Raw genomic sequence first — 15929 nt, 5'->3', positions numbered from 1 at the left:
CTGGCTTGTGGTGCACTTGGGACAGAAGGGACTGGGCCGTCGGCCCACAGCTGGTGACTCAGGAATGGGGCAAGGAAACGGGTGGTGGGAGGTACACAGAAGGCACGGTTCAAACCCCATCTCTGACCCTTCCCAATGGTACGATCTACATGAAGTCAGTGGGCTTCTCTGGGCCCGATATTCATCTGAGAAGTGGGGCTAAGTCTCCCAGCTCTGAGTCTCTGACCAGGGGGAAGATACCTCAGTGGAGCCCCTCCAGACCTCGAGGGTAGGTACTGCTCACTCACTGGTGGGTGGAAAAAACCGGTCAAGGGCATGAGGTTGAGCTAGGAAGCAGCCAGGTCCTGTACTAAAGAGGCTGTGTGATTCCTATTCCACCAAGGCAAGGACCGAGGGACAAGCGGACCCCGATGGGGGCCAGAGGTGTGAGGGACGGGAAGGGAGGCGGGCATGAAACGATCTTAAGAGCCCCATTCCCTGCCCCAGCCCCAGGAAAGATTCGTCCCGGCCCCTGGCTCTGGGCTCACGGGCCACACTGACAGTTCTCAGTCAGCAGCCGAGGTGGACAAAGGCGACCAGTGTCCTGCCTGGGCTGGTCAAAAGCCTTTTGTGCCAGTCTGATCTTCTAGTCATCCCCTAGAAGGCCGGGGTGGCCATGGGACTGGCCACCTGCACCCTGTGGACCGGGGGGTTCTGATGTCTCTCTCCCCCTCTGTGTGTTTCTCGCTCTCTGGCTCCCCAATTCCAGCGGCTTCTCTTCCCAGTCTCGGAGCCCCAGGTCTTGCTGAGCAGACAGAGGCCACAGTGAAGGGGAGAAGGGCCCAGAGTGCTTTGCAGAACAGTCTGGAAAAAAGGATTAGACACCACAGCCTATTCAGGTGTGGGTAGACGGACCAGTGGGAAGACTGTTGGCTCATTCTGATAACTCGTCTCTGCATTTTATCCAGTTTGGGATATGCAAAAGCCCCTCTTAATTGTCTGCTTGCGAGTAAAGGGGGGCTGGAGCAGGAAACTCTAGCACCGAGGACAGCCCCGCTTGGAGGGCAGGCTTACAGCTGCGTACATCCTAGGGTTACGGCGCTAGAGGCGTTAAAAGATTTGTTTTTAGTTTATTTTGAAAGAGAGACAGAGAGAGTGAGTGGGGGAGGGGCAGAGAGAGAGAGAGGGGGAGAGAGAATCCCAAGCAGGCTCCGCACCGTCAGCACGGAGCCCGATGCCGGGCTCGAACTCACGAACCGTGAGATCATGACCTGAGCTGAAACCAAGAGTCAGACGCGTAACCCACTGAGCCACCCAGGCGCCCCTAAGAGGGTCTGATTTTTAAAGACCTGGCAACGAGTCGCTGAAGGAAGCACAGGCCTGGTCTCTCGGTCCTGCCCCTCCTCAGCCCAGGGGCGGATTATGTGGGCTCGTGAACTTTGTCTCAGCTTCCCCAGGTCTTAACCCAAAGTTGTAGCTACTGAAGCACAAGGTCAATGATGCTCATTCCTACACGTGTGTGTGGGGCTGGCAGATGGCTGAGAGTTCAACAAAAGTCAATCCCATTCCCTAGCGCTGGATGAGAAACGCTAACCAAGGGTGAGAGTCTCCCTGGGTACTGAGTACATCATAAGACTTCAGACTGGAGGACCCTCACCCCCATGATGAGGCCACAACGGACACCCAATCCTTCTGTCCGCCCAGCCCTGTGAGCCCCGTGGGACCCGTCCTCCCCCCTACTTCCGGTCCATCTGAACCAGACCAAGTTTGAGCCATCCCAGCCTCAGGCATGTGGAGGAGACCCAACCCGGCTGATGGATATACTGTCCTGTGATTGGCTTAGAGGCCACGTGACCCGGTCTGAGCCAATGAGACTTGATTCCGTGACTCCTGTGGAAGACTCTCTTCCCACCGGAGTCTCAGACAGAAGAAAGCAGATGTTGCCCCCCTGAGGGACAGTGTGTTCAGGAAAACAGCCAGAGGTGGAGGGAATGAGGCAAAGGCCTGATGACAAGGCCTGGATCCAGCCGAGCCTGAAGCCAGTCCGACCTGGGAATTTTTGGTCCCTTAGCTCCCAGTCTTTCTTCAGTTACTTTGAGTTGAGGTTCAATTGCCAATGTTATTACTAATTAATACATGGCCAAACAGTGCTGGGACTCAGGGGAAGCCTTTCTGGTTCCAAGTTCCACCCTTCGGTAAGTATTTACGGCTAACCAGAACTGGGGACTCCACACAGGGATGGAGGGCCAAGCAAATAAGCACCGTGAGGCTGGCGAGAGAGGCTTGGGAAGGGGCCACGCGTTCACGCACATGCTCCAGAGGGCGGCCGGCCTTTTCCAAGAGCAGTCACAAGGCGGCACGTGTCCTGGTTTCCCCTCCCGGCCACCAATGCTGAGCGTTCACAGGGTGAGGGCGAGCCGAGGATTTCCTAACGTAACTGGCTTTTTAAAGGGTGAGGTCCCCGAGTGACACCCCAGTGCCCCTCCCCACTCACTCCCGGTGGCTCTTCGGAGTCTTGCCACCTCCTTTCACAAAGCTTCTGCCAGAGTTTGGGAGAAAGAGAGGAAGAGGGTAGAGCCAGAAGGCCCGGAGGGAGGAAGACCCTCTCGGGAGAGACATCAAGGCTACAAGACAGCAGTGTGAGCACGCGCACCCTGCAAATAGTTCGAAACGCGGGCTCTGGGGCCAGGCTGCCCAGGTTTGAACCCTGGCTCTGCGTCTTAACAACTGAACGTCCTTAGGCAGCTGCCTTAGCTTCTTTAACTGTAAAACGGGAATGACAGTGTCTCTACCTCCCAGGGGTACGGTGGGGACTGGATTATCTGCAGGAAAAGAACCTGGCACACAGTAGGCCCTTAGCAGACATTAGCCAACTAGACCAGAAGTTTTAACCCTCTACCTAAAGGGCTGCAGGTGTCAATGAACCTGAAACCGTACGTGTGGTTTTCCTCTGCCCTCAGGGACAGGGTCTACGGACTCTCGGAATCTCAAAGGAGTCTTTTGATGTAAAGACGCACTGAAGTAGTTTAAAGTCTGCTTGAGGGGCAAGGCTGAGTTTCTTTCTTGTGTGCTCCCCACAGCAAACAGGGCCTGACTGCCTGCATGTATCACGCAGCAGTGAATACTTACTGGAGAGACGGGGGTGGTGTGGGAGTCAGCACGGAACGCACTGATCGAGCGGACCAGGGCCCAACCCTTCAGATGCTCGAATCTCGCCCACCAGTCTTACTTGCTGCCCAGTGACAGGCCCCCGCCGAAGCCCCGAGCCTTGGCTACAGGCCCCGCCCCCTTTCCACCCTCTCAGCCTTACCCCAACCTCTCTGCCCAGGGAGCCCCTGAAGGAACTCAGCATTCAGGTACAGAGATGAACTCAGAGTCGAGGGCCAGGCCCGACGTGCTCCGGGGTTAGGCCTGTCTCAGCAGGAGATGGTTAGTGACAAGCCTGGCCCTGGAGCAGGTGCCCAGAAGTGAGAGGCTGTGTGAACCACCAGGTCAGCCGTGAGCGAGCAGCCCCACACTCAGGAAGCACACCACTTACAGTCGCTTGATCCCAGACTCCGGCTGGGGGGACATTCTCGGGTGGGCGACCGGTGGAGGTTGGGGTATCCGATTTTCCTCTTCTATTTCTTCACTGGAAGGAGTTGAGAGGTGTGAGATAAGACAGTCAAAAATTCTGTAAGAGCTGGAATATTCTAGAAGGGTATTGTCTGATGGTCTGGGAGGGCTTGTACTAGGAAGAGGGGGACCTAGGAAGATGGCCATAGTGGCCTGTGCCCCGACAGTCTCTTTGCCTGGGGGGCTGGCCTCTTAGCAGTGGGCGTGGCCAGTGAAGAGAGAGGTCAGCCCTGGAGGCAACGCCTGTGGTCTCTTTGGCCCAGCTGGTCAAATGTGAAGAATTTCAGGAAAGGAACCCACAGCTCAGAAACGCAATCTTCAGTTTCCTCTGAAGAATCTTGCCACACAGAACCTGTCCTTGCCACATGCTATCTTCGTACCTTTGTGGTTTCTTCCATCTCAACACCTCCCATACCTGACTAGTACCCTATCCTTTAGGGAAGGGCCCAGTTCAAATGCCACCTCTGCCATGAAGTCTTCCTGGTTTCTACCCCATCCCTGAGAAGTAAACTCTCCCTTTGAACAGCCAGTGCACACAGCATCAGTAAAACTTTCTTATGTGCCAGGCTTACAGTGGGTTTTCAATAAAAATACATGGCACTGTGTTTTCTGTGCCTCTCGTCGTCCCTACTGGAGCAGGGACCACATCTGGTGCATCTGTCCTTCCTTCTGGCTTTCCGCTCAAGAAGTATTTGTTGCATACCGACTCTGTGCTAAGCTCTATCCTAAGTCTTGGGAACTTAGCCATGAACAAGACGAATGTGGTTTCTGGCCTCACGCTGTTATAGTCTGGTATGGAAACATACAATAAAACAAGCACATTAACGAACAGGATTTCAAAAAGACGGTGAAGGACTGTGAACTGAGTAAAGTGACAGTGACTGGGACAGGGCACTCCTTTGAAAGGGAGATAATGTGGAAGGAAGGCCTCTCGGAGGAGGTGACCTCTGACCTGAATCCTGGGTGACCAGCAGTCAACCATGGGAAGAGTCAAAGAGAATGTTTTCCCAGCTACAGGACCAGCATGTGCAAAGGTCCTGAGGTAGAAACAAATGTAGTACGTTTTGAGAAACCAATAGAGGGGTAGCGTGTATAAAGCTGAACCTGTATGTACAATCGAGGAACTGGATTTTAAATGTTATTTTAGTTTAACTCATTTAAACTTCAATAGCCACTCAGCTAGTGGCTTTCGTAGGAGACAGCGCAGCCCTAATATATGCAAGGAGGTCACTGGCCATGAACCGAATGAACAAATACTTAGGCTGCACAGCTCTACCATTTCTTATCTGCAAAGTTCTAACATCCAAAAAGCTCTAAAAACAAAAATTCATTTTTTGGTCATTCATTTGGTGGCAACACCTGAAAAACTCTCATGAGGCCGATGACAGTGTTTATCCCATGTCATATGAATAGTCACATCTTGGCCACAAAAATATTAGCGTGTTTGATTTGGGGGGGCTGCCGCAGGACTCGCTGGTGGCGTGTGTTATATATTCCTTTCTAACAGCTGGGAAGTGCTGAATTAGAAAACGCACCTGGGCCCAAGAGTTTCAGAAAGGGATCGTGAACTTGTGCGTTAAGTGCTTCCAGACAGGGTCCCCGGAACGGAGACAGATGCAGTCCTTGTCCTTCCCAAACTCCGCACAACCCCAGCAAGGAGCCAGCCCTGGCGCTCCCGGGGACGCTCACCTCTTATAGTACGCCAGCTCCTCCTGCAACAAAAACACCTTGGACTTGAGTTCGTTCCTCTCGTGCAGGACGTCCCGCAGCTCCTGCAGGGTGAAGCGGGGGCGGTTGGGGTCCTTGAGATCCATGGCCATCTTCTCCGCCTCTGAGACACACTCCTCTCCGCCCGGCTCCGTCTGGAGGAGGCAGAGACGCTGCTAATGAATTCCTGGCGGCCACCAGCATCAGCACCCACCCCGCATCCTGCCGGAGCCCGAATCTCCCACCCTCCCGGGGCCTCGCAGCTTGCCAAGGGCGCTATTTTAAGAACCCGCAGGCGGCCTCTGCTCACGTTCTGTGCAGTCAGCATCGCGGTGGAGACGAAAGCCAGCGGCCACCTGTTCATTGTTCGCCTTCTCAGCAGCCAGCCCTGCCGTCCTGGTGCCTCCCCACCTGACTCAGGGGGTTATTACCAACACCACTAAAAGGCGTCCAAGGGGAAGAAACAGCACGCCCCAAATGCTGCCGCCCTCATAGATCTGCTTTCCTTGTCCCATATTCTCTCCTCGTATTCTTACTAAGACCGTTGCTACGAAGACCTTTGCTAATGTGGCCAAAGTTGTTAAAATCAGAGCCTATGCCCAGTTTTCTCTTCCCTTTTCATTTAACATTGAGTCGTACATGTTTTCCCATTTGTTCCTGGACTTCTGGTCAAGCCCCGTCATCTCCAGTGGCTGAGGGATCAGAGGGAGCCCGGGGCAAGAGGCAGGTGACATCACAGCAGGTGTGCGCGGGCGGGGCATTTCTCTTTCCACGCAGGTCCCTCAGATGGACCGGAGCGTGCTAAGTCACCTGCTTCGGGCCAGACCCTAACCCCATCCTCCCTCCCTTTCTCACAGCAAGGTTTTTAAAACAAAACAACACAACTGGTAAGAGACACTTAATATAAAACTGACCATTAAAAATACACTTCGGTGCCACAGTACATTCACGGTGTTGTGCAGTCAGCACCTCTGTCTAGTTCCACAACATGTTCATCACCCCAAAGGAAACTCCATACCCACTAGCCGTCACTCCCCAGCCCTCCTCCCTCCAGACCCTGGCGACCACTGTCTGTTTTCTGTGTCCGTGGATTTGCCCTTTCTGGACATTTCGAATAAATGGAGTCAAACAGTATGTTTCCTTTTGTGTCTGGCTTCTTTCGGTTAGCGTCGTGTTTTCCAGGGTCATCCATGCTGTAGCAGGTCAGTGCTTCGTGCCTTTTCATGGCTGAATACTATTCCGCGTATGGATATGCCATGTTTTGTTTATCCTATTACCCACTGAAGGGCATTTCGGTTGTTTCTACCTTTAGGCTATTGTGAACAGTGCTGCCACGAACATCTGTGTACGAGGATTTGTCTCAACCCGTTTTCAATTCCTCCGGGGGGGATACCTAGGGGAGGAGCTGCTGGGTCACACGGTCTCTCTCTGTTTAACCGTCTCCTACAGCAGCTGCCCCACTTTACGTTCCGTCAGCAGCGTAGGAGGGTTCCACAGTCTCCACATCCTCGCCAACAAGTGTGTCTTTCTCCTTTTTTTTGATAGCAAGGAAGGTTTTGCAAACTGCCTCCGAGGCAGCTGGCCAAATCTGCAGGGGTTTGTGACACCCTTGAACCGCCAATATCCCATCATCAACTAGAAGGAGTGGACAAAAGTTCAGGACCACAGCAGGGAAGCTCTGGAACAGGGGAAAGTGGGGTTGAAACAGAGACACCACCCCCTGCCCAAAATAAATCCCACAGCAGCATAGGAGGAAATGCATGCCGACCCAGACGATGACAGAAGGCCAGCAGGCTGAAGGACCCCAGGAGGCAGAGCTGAGATGCCTCCATCCTGGGACTGTCAGCACAGGCTGTTCTGGGAAAGGACACTTGAAAGGAGACACCACTCAGCAGGGCAGATCAAGTGACAGAGAGTCACCCAGCAGGCACAGGTGGGGGAAGTGGGTCTGACCAGGAGTCAGCACGGAGCAGGGGAGGCACCTGGCTCCAGCAGAAGATGGAAATATGCCATCCCCAAGCCCTCTGGGCAATGGAGTCATCCCACAAGTACGGACGACTTCACGTCCCAAGAAGGTTCTCTAGGTATCTGCTGATGCCACACCTTCAGGTGGGCTGTGTCCTCAGGGGACATCTTCAGCGTCTGCCTCCTACAAAGCCACACAGTTGGACAGTGTCCTCCACCCAAGACCATGCATGGCAAGTGCCTTGTATGCAGTAGGCACTCACTAATGCCGATCCCCTTCTCCTGCCGAGGTTAAGCACAGAGGATCTTTGGATGTCTGTAATAAACATTGAATAAATAATTGGGATCTCGATAAATACTGGATGTCTCAATAAACATTCAGCATTTATTGAGCATCACCTGTGTGCCTGCTGGGCACTGAGCTAGTGAGATGAGTCAGCTGGGGTTGGAGGGAAGATACACATAGACAGAAACTTACAAAGTCCTATAATAAGAGGTGCAAGGACATCAAACTCTAACTGGGAAGCATCATGGAAGACATTACTGCAGAGGTAGTCTCTCTGCATGGGGTCTTGACGAATGTGTAGGAGTTTACCAGGAAGTCTGGGTGTCCCCCCAGTCCCCCCCGCCCCCAACATTTTGTGTGGCCTTCACTGTGTTCTAAAACTCTTTGGAATTAGTTCCCAACAGTTTTTTTTTTATTAAAAAAATTTTTTTTAATGTTTATTTTTGAGAGAGAGAGCGAGCGAGTGAGTGTGAGTGGGGGAGGGGCAAGAGAGAGGGAGACACAGAATTGGAAGCAGTCTCCAGGCTCTGAGCTGTCAGCAAAAAGCCCAATGCGGGCCCAAACCCACAAACTGCGAGATCATGACCTGAGCCGAAGCTGGATGTTCAACCGACTGAGCCACCCAGGCGCCCCTCCCAACCGTTTTATATCGGGAGATTTCACACTATTTGGGTCTTGAGCTTCCTTTTGGAAGAAATATCGGAAGACTGGGTTACACTGGGTCCACACGGCAACACTGGGCTGGTGCTACATAGCAGCTATTGCCTTTTATATGTTCTTTCCGTGTCTGTTCCCCCCCCCCCACCCCCCGTTCCTCTGTGCCTGGACCCCATAGGCACAGGCAGCCCCTGCCGTGGACCCAAATTTCAGGTTCACACACTCCCTCCAGCCTCTCCCTTCCCAGATAACTCAGGCCCTGCCATTCACTGGGGCAAGTCTGTGCCTCTCTGTGTCTCTGAGAGGGGCCGTCTGGCAGGGATCCACACCTCCTGGGGAAGGTGAAAAGCCCTTCACGAGGGTTCCCAAATCCTCACTTCCCAAGAGGCCTTTGGGCAAGCTGCCTGATCCCCTCTGGACCTTCATTTCCCCATCTAGCCCTTGATAATCCAGTAATATGTCTAAGCTCTGTTTCCGCCCAGGCACTGGAGACCGGAGATTCCCCAGAACACATGCTCTCCGGACCCAGCAGGTTCCTACCCACCCCCGTGGGCTGTAAGCACCCAAGAAACGGAAAGGCTTCCTCAGACCTGAGTTCTTTTTCTCTGGGGAAGGGATGTTTCTTTAATCAGAGCAGCAACCTCATGCCCTAGAGCTCGGGGGATTCCCAGACAGGTTTGCAAAAAAGTCCCGACTTCTGGGACCGTTGCCTGAAGTGCAGAAGAGGGAGAGTGTGGGGCTCCTGCTCTTCCGGAGGCCCAGCAGGTGCCAATGGAGCGCCTCGAGCAGCCCAGGACTGGCCTGTCCCGAGAGACCGCGAAGGCTCTTCCCACCGTGGAAATCAGGCCCATCGCCGATGGGTCTTCTAAGTTTACTCCATGAGGGACCAGAGGTGGCTGGGGTTATCGAGGACTGTCCGCTAGTCCCCGGAGGCACTCTGGGCACAGCTTGAAGGAGATGCCCTGAGGCCCCAGCTGTCCCCACGGAGGCCCCAGAAGCCAGCTGACAAGCAGCGGGGCCAGACTGGCTTAAGGAAGGCCACATCCTCCACCAGGGCCCTGCGTCCTGAGGCCCGGCCCCCTGGCCCCTCTCCCCCGACCTGGGCACATCAAGGCCACTATGCTCCCTCAGCTCCTGGCCCAGCAACGGGGGGTGACTCTGCCCTGGTCACCTTCAGTAACTCCAGGCCCACCATGCATGCATTCAGCCAGAAAACCCAGCTTCACACACCAGCCATCAGGCCCCTGTCTGCTTTCCCTGAGCACTTAAATAAACATTTATTAAGATAACAGAATTTGTGGGGCGCCTGGGTGGCGCAGTCGGTTAAGCGTCCGACTTCAGCCAGGTCACGATCTCGCGGTCCGTGAGTTCGAGCCCCACGTCAGGCTCTGGGCTGATGGCTCGGAGCCTGGAGCCTGTTTCCGATTCTGTGTCTCCCTCTCTCTCTGCCCCTCCCCCGTTCATGCTCTGTCTCTCTCTGTCCCCAAAATAAAATAAAAAACGTTGAAAAAAAAAAAAAAGATAACAGAATTTGTAAGGCAGAGACATCAAGTAGGTAACTACTAGCTTCACAGTTTTCTTATGATTTTAGATGAAATCCTTTATATAGGGAGCCCACCAAATCACTTTCTAGAGGGTTCTATGTCTACCTATGAAAGGTAGAAAAGCCTCCAGTGAAAACATGAGAAACCGGACAAGCTAGAAAACATGCTGAGTGAGGGAGCCAGTCAGGACCACGTGTTACGTGATTCCACGTCCCTGAAATGTCCGCAAACAGGCAGATCCAGAGGCAGAAAATAGATTCATTGTGGCCAGGGGCTGGGGGAGGCAGAGATGGGGAGTGGCTACTAATGGGTACGGGGTTTCTTTGGGGAGTGATGGAAATGCTCTAGATCGTGGAGATGGTCGTACAATAGAGTGAACATAGCAAAACCTGTTGAACTGTATACTTTAAGTGGCTGAATTGTATGTGAATATCTCAATAACTATGTTATAAAAACATGTAAGGAGGCTTATTTACCGGTGGTCACAGTGAAAGACAGTGATGTAGCTCAGAAAGGATCGCATGAATCGAGGGGGAGAACCGGAGTAACCAAGGCATTGATGAGAACTGATTCCTCCCCACCTCTGGATCCCTCTATAGCTCCCATCTCCTCTCACCGATCCTATGCCAGGACCAGCCCACCACTCCAGCTGCACCTGTTCCTTCTCCAGTCTGGCTCGTCTTCTTTCTCCTGCCTGGAGTGCCCTGGCCCACGTTCCTCCCTAGGCATCATCCTAGCTATCCCGTAAGACTTGTCTCAATGACTTGAAAACCTGCACTGTGCTCGCTTCTCCACGGAGCATCCACCGTGCCCTCCTGCGACCCCACGGCCCCCTATCCCTGCCACGCTCGCTGGTCTACTGAACTACCTCAAGCTCATTCCCCTCATTTTTCAGATAGGAAACTGAGCCCCAAAGAGATGGACGGGCCCCAGATCCCACGGCAGCAGGGGGAAAGCCACCACAACCCGCAGCTTCCCTGTGTGAGTGACAAGTATCTTGAACCCTACTCAGCTCCGAGGGAGGGAGTCAAACTCAGCAAGGACGCCCCGAGTTTGGGAACAGACTCCGCAAAGCAGCCCAGCGGCTTAGTCATAACTGCCACCTGATTTTACTCCACTTCTGTCCCACCCGCTTGGTGCCAGCAGGGGAAACTGAAACGGACAGGCAGTTGGGCCAAGGAGACGTGGCATGTCCCTGTCCTGTCGCTAAATAGATGCGGAGCAGGGCTCGGCGCCTCGCGGCTGGGGTGGTGTCCCCGGGACCTGGGTTTGCGGCAAGCCCCGCCTTCCCAGGAGCCGGGCCTGAGTTCTCATGGGGCACAGGGGGCTGGAAGAGGGACACCAGGGGAGGAGGGGGGGTGACTGCCCTCAGCTGCGCCTCGTGGTTATTTCTGGCATCTGTCTCCTCCTCACCCATCCCACTGCCATAGATTTGGCACAGACCTCGCCTGTCTTGTCTGGACCACTGCAAAGGGCTCCCAACAGCCATGTCTGCCTTCAGCTCCTTCCCCTCCCAAGAGCCCTCCATAGACTCCGAGCTGATGCCACTCCTCCCCTGCTGAACCCCGTGGGGGGCGCCACAGTCCCCACTGCTCAGAGTCTTGTGTGTGGCCTTCTGGGCTCCGACTTCCGGTGCTGTAGACGACGGCTGCCGTCTCTGCCCTGCCACCCGTTTCCATACTTGTCTGGGCTGGGTCCTTGCCGCTGTCCTCTGGAGAAACTCCCCCTGCCCACCTCCGGTGCGTGCGGCATGGATGGGCACCGCGTGGCGTAGCCATGTGACTCAGGAACAGACACCCCATGCATATTCCGGGCCTCAGGCCACAATGACTGGTTCAGCGGTGGGCCGAGGAGAGGGTTTCCTGAGACTGGCTGGGAATTTGGGAAAGAGGCAATTTCTTTTCACTGGGGTTGGTATACTGGTAGAGTACCAGGGGCCACTATATGGCAAGAGCCGACTTGAGAACGACACCGACACAGAGGAAAGCAAAGCTGAGAGATCTGATAACATCATTTGGGCCCCTGGAACCAGCTATACCTGAAGCCATCATTAACTCAAAGCTTTTAGCTATACAACCCAAAATTCCTCTTTTTGTTTTTTTATTCCTTAAACCACTTTAATTTAGGCTTCTGTCACTTTTAGCCAAAAAGCAAGCCCTAACCTCTCCCTTTTAAGGCCTCTTTCCCTAACCTCCTTAACTGTATCCCAGGTACCTGTGCTTCAGAGAATCTAGAACTGTCTGGCCTGAACACACGAGATATCTAACGACCGTGCTGGCATTTCAGCCAACCTGATTGTGGGCTCCTCTGTCTTCCCTCCCCTACCTGTAACCCAGGAAACTAGCACAGTGTCTGCAAACCTGAAACAGTCAGTACATATTTGCTGGAAGAAAGAGTAAGCCCCGAGCCCTTCCAGAACAGTCCACTGTTTTTCTGAAGCAGCACGTCCACCTTCCACAACTACCTATCAAAATCTTAGCACTGTCAACACTGACATCCAGTTGAAGGGACACCTCCTCCTTGAAACTGTGCGCCACCCCCATCAGGATTAACTGCCCCATCTCTGTGTTCCTGGTACACCTCCCGGGGGCACCTCTCTGGGGCAGACCCCTCTGGTGCCCCGTGTCCAGATTTTAGGTGTAGCTGTGGTGTAGTTCCAGCCGTGGAAAAAGCCCCCCTGCCCCCCCAGCCCCAGGCACACATCGCACACCTTTCCATTTCTGCCCTGAGATCTGCTCTGTAAGTTCTGCCCGGGAATGTCGGGGACATAACACCCCCAGAGGCCACCAGCTCACTGGGGGCGGGTGCGTGTGGATGAACGTTCCAAGCCTTTCTCCCCCAGAAAGACGCTTCTGTGTGTTTCTCAGAGGTCCCAGCAGGACTGAGCTCCCACTGCAGTAACACCCCTGAATCCACTTTTCCTTCTTCCCCGTCTCTTGCCCCTGATCTCTGGGGTCACCTCCCAGGTAAACCTCCTGCCCATTTTCCTTTTCTCAAGCTCTGCCTCAAGGGAACCCAGAAGACAATCTCTGACCACGAAGATAATCCCCTCCCACCTTAAGTGGCTGTGGGTGTCCAAGTCTGTCTCCTGCACTGGACAGTAAGCTCTTTGAACCTCCACAGTACTCAGCACAGTGCTCTCAGGTAGAAGACCAAACCCCACCCTGTGGCCTCCCTGGCCTGCAGCACCAGCCCGTGCCCATCTCTCTGACCTCACTCAGGCCTTCTGCCTCCCCCCTCACACTGCGTACCAGCCACCCTTGTCTTCTTAGGCTCCCCTGATTGCACTGCAATTTCTCCTGCCACAGGGCCTTTGCGTGTGCCACTCCCCTGCCTGGAACTCACTCCCCCTTCACTGTTTACTCTCTCCTTCTTTTGATTACCTCTTTTTAAAAAACGCTTACTTATTTATTTTGAGAGAGAAAGAGAGAACGAGTGGGGGAGGGGGAGAGAGAGAGGGACAAAGAGAATCCCAAGCAGGCTCCGAGATGTCAGCACAGAGGCCAACTCGGGGCTCAATCTCACAAACTGTGAGATCATGACCTGAGCCGAAATCAAGAGCCGGACGCTTAACTGACTGAGCCACCCAGGCGCCCCTTGATCACCTCCTCAGAAAAAGCCTTTTTGACTCCTCCAGACGATCATGGTAATCAATAACAACAGCCAACACTGTAAATGAACTAACTCACTTGATTGTCACGATGACCTGGGGCTAGACTGTTATTGTTCCCATTTTAGACATGAGGAAACTGAGGCACGGAAAGTCTAAGTAATTTGTCCAAGGTCAGGGAGGTAGTAACAGGCTAGATTCGGAGCGAGTCGGACCAGCTCTAGAGTCCGCCAGCTACACGCTATAGCTCCCCCCTCAGGCTCCTCCCACTTCCCCTAAGGGTAATGGGAAAAAGCAGGCAGCCTTGCCCACCTCGAGCCGGCTCCCAGACCTACCTTCCCACTTGGCTTCGGTGGCTGGCTTCCCACTTACCTCGGGCTCCTCCTCTCCATTCTGGCTGAGTTCACCCTGCAGCCTCTCTCGCAGCTTCCCCAGCTCTGCCCGCAGGCTGCCCATCTCCTGTTCCTTGGTTTGCAGATCTGCCTCTAGTTCCACCTTCTGTTCGATCAGGGCCTTCCCCTGGGCCTCCACCACTGTGACGCGGTGCCGGAGGTCGTGGTTGATCTTCATCAGCCGCGTCTGCTGCTGCTGCAGCTGGAGAAAGAGGAAGGCCTGTTTATGCGGCCGCCACGGGCAGTGGCTCATGCGGTGCACCGCACGAGGGCAAATCGCCTACAGGCGTGCCATTCGCACCGGAGACATCTTGCTTTGTTTGAAGTCTGCTCGTATTCTTAGAACTGCTGAGGCCAGAAACGCTAGGATAATCTGATGACAGTTGGAAGAGAAGTGTTTCGTCGTCAGCGTATCACGACGACTTCCGAACGGACAGCGGTAGCATGCCTTGAGAATGGGGCATCTTTTTCTAATTCCGGCGCACACGCCGTCCGGGTTTCTAGAGCAGCCCGGACCTGCTGGCCTGCTCCCGGAGGGGCACGACGAGCGTCGGGGCCAGAACAAAGCCTGACCGGGCCTCGGCACCTCCCCGGGGCGTGGGAGTAGCAAGGTCACGGGGCGGGCAGCGCACACTCGGCCGGGGGTCGGCCCCGCGGCCCCCGCTTCCGGACCCCGCCGCCCAGAGCCCACGGAAGGACGGAAGGGGGCAAGGGGACCGCGGGCACGGGGCGGGGCTGCCACTCACGGCCTCCACGTCTTCGTTCTTCAGACCCAGCTCCCTGTCCCTGGCGCGAATCTCGTCCCGCTGCTTGTCCACCACCTCCTTCAGCTTCTTCATCACCTGCCGCTCGCGCTCCGACATGCCTGCGGCGGGGCGGGCGAGGGCAGCGGGTGAGCCCCGCGTCCCCCCCCCGCCGTCCCCGGTCCCCTCCGAGCTCATCCCGCCTCGGGGCCCCGGCCGCTGCTTCGGGCTAGCCTCTCTGTGCCTCAGTTTGCACATCCACAAAATGGGAAACATAGTACCTACCCCACCCGGCCGCTGTGAGGACTGATTCGGCCAATACACAGGAAGCGTGGGAGACAGAGCCAAGGGGCGCTGTCTGTTCCTGCCGCCCCCGGCCCCCGGCCCCCCGAAGCATACAGTCGGCCCCGGGAGGCAGGGCCTTGCCTGCCCTGTTCACTGCGTACTCCCTCGGCTAGCACGGTGCCCGGCACACAGCAGGTGCTCGCTAAGCGATCTAGGGCGTTCATAAACCGTGGGGACGGGTGGCCGCTGCAACGCGAGTGACAAAATCGGACAGCCTGAAGCATCAGAAATTTATTTTCTCACAGTTCTAGAAGGCAGAAGTTTAAAATCAGTCCAAAGTCAAGATGTCGCCAGGGCTGTGCTCCCTCCGGAGGCTCTAGGGGAGGATGAGTCCATTCTCTCTTCTAGCTTCTGGTGGCTCCCAGTGTCCCTGGGCTTGTGGCCACATCACTCTGGTTTCTGCCTCCGTGGTCACAGGGCCTCCTCCTCTTCTGTCTGTGTCAGACCTCTCTCTGCCCCGCTCTTATAATAAGGACACTTTGATCGCATTTAGGGCCCATCTGAATAATTCAGGATAACCTCCCCTCTCAAGATCTTTTTTTTTTTTTTAATTTTTTTTAATGTTTAGTTATTTTTGAGAGAGAGACACAGCATGAACAGGGGAGGAGCAGAGAGAGAGGGAGACACAGAATCCGAAGCAGGCTCCAGGCTCCAAGCTGTTAGCACAGAGCCCGGCACGGGGCTCGAACTCACAAACCACGAGATCCTGACCTGAGCTAGTCGGACGCTTAACGGACTGAGCCACCCAGGCACCCCTCCCCCTCTCAGGATCTTAAACAAAATCGCATCTGTAAAGATTTTTTTTTTTAAGCTTATTTATTTTTGAGAGAGAGGGTGAGCAGAGCAGGTGCAGAGAGGGGAGGGACAGAGGATCTGAAGCGGGGTCCACACTGACAGCAGAGAGCCGGATATAAGGCTCGAACTCACGAACTGGGAGATCACCACCTGAGCGGAAGGCAAGCTGCTTAACCGACTGAGCCACCCAGGCGTCCCGCAACTGTAAACATTTTCCCCTACGAGGTAACATCCACAGATTCCAGGGATCAGGACCTGATATTTTGGGGACCATTATTCAGCCTCCTACAA

At 54.7% G+C, this 15929-nt stretch overlaps 1 protein-coding gene across 3 annotated transcripts in view; it reads right to left on the bottom strand.

Annotated features, from left to right (window-relative positions):
* Positions 1–15929, bottom strand: part of RILPL1 (Rab interacting lysosomal protein like 1) — a 40110-nt gene that overhangs the window by 6602 nt on the left and 17579 nt on the right. For 2 of the 3 annotated variants that reach the window (XM_042962934.1, XM_042962933.1), the window contains exons 3-6: positions 14502–14620; positions 13736–13957; positions 5284–5456; positions 3518–3610 (exon numbers count right to left, since the gene is read on the bottom strand). In XM_042962934.1, coding sequence (XP_042818868.1) covers positions 3518–3610; positions 5284–5456; positions 13736–13957; positions 14502–14620 — 607 coding nt within the window. Of the gene's footprint in view, positions 1–3517; positions 3611–5283; positions 5457–13735; positions 13958–14056; positions 14129–14501; positions 14621–15929 lie in introns of all 3 variants that reach the window. The other variant, XM_042962932.1, reaches the window with a different exon arrangement.

Source organism: Panthera tigris, chromosome D3, assembly GCF_018350195.1.
Source record: "Panthera tigris isolate Pti1 chromosome D3, P.tigris_Pti1_mat1.1, whole genome shotgun sequence".
Taxonomy (NCBI): domain Eukaryota; kingdom Metazoa; phylum Chordata; class Mammalia; order Carnivora; family Felidae; genus Panthera; species Panthera tigris.
Note: the sequence above shows the minus strand (reverse complement) of the source record. Positions and strands in the feature narration are given on the sequence as shown.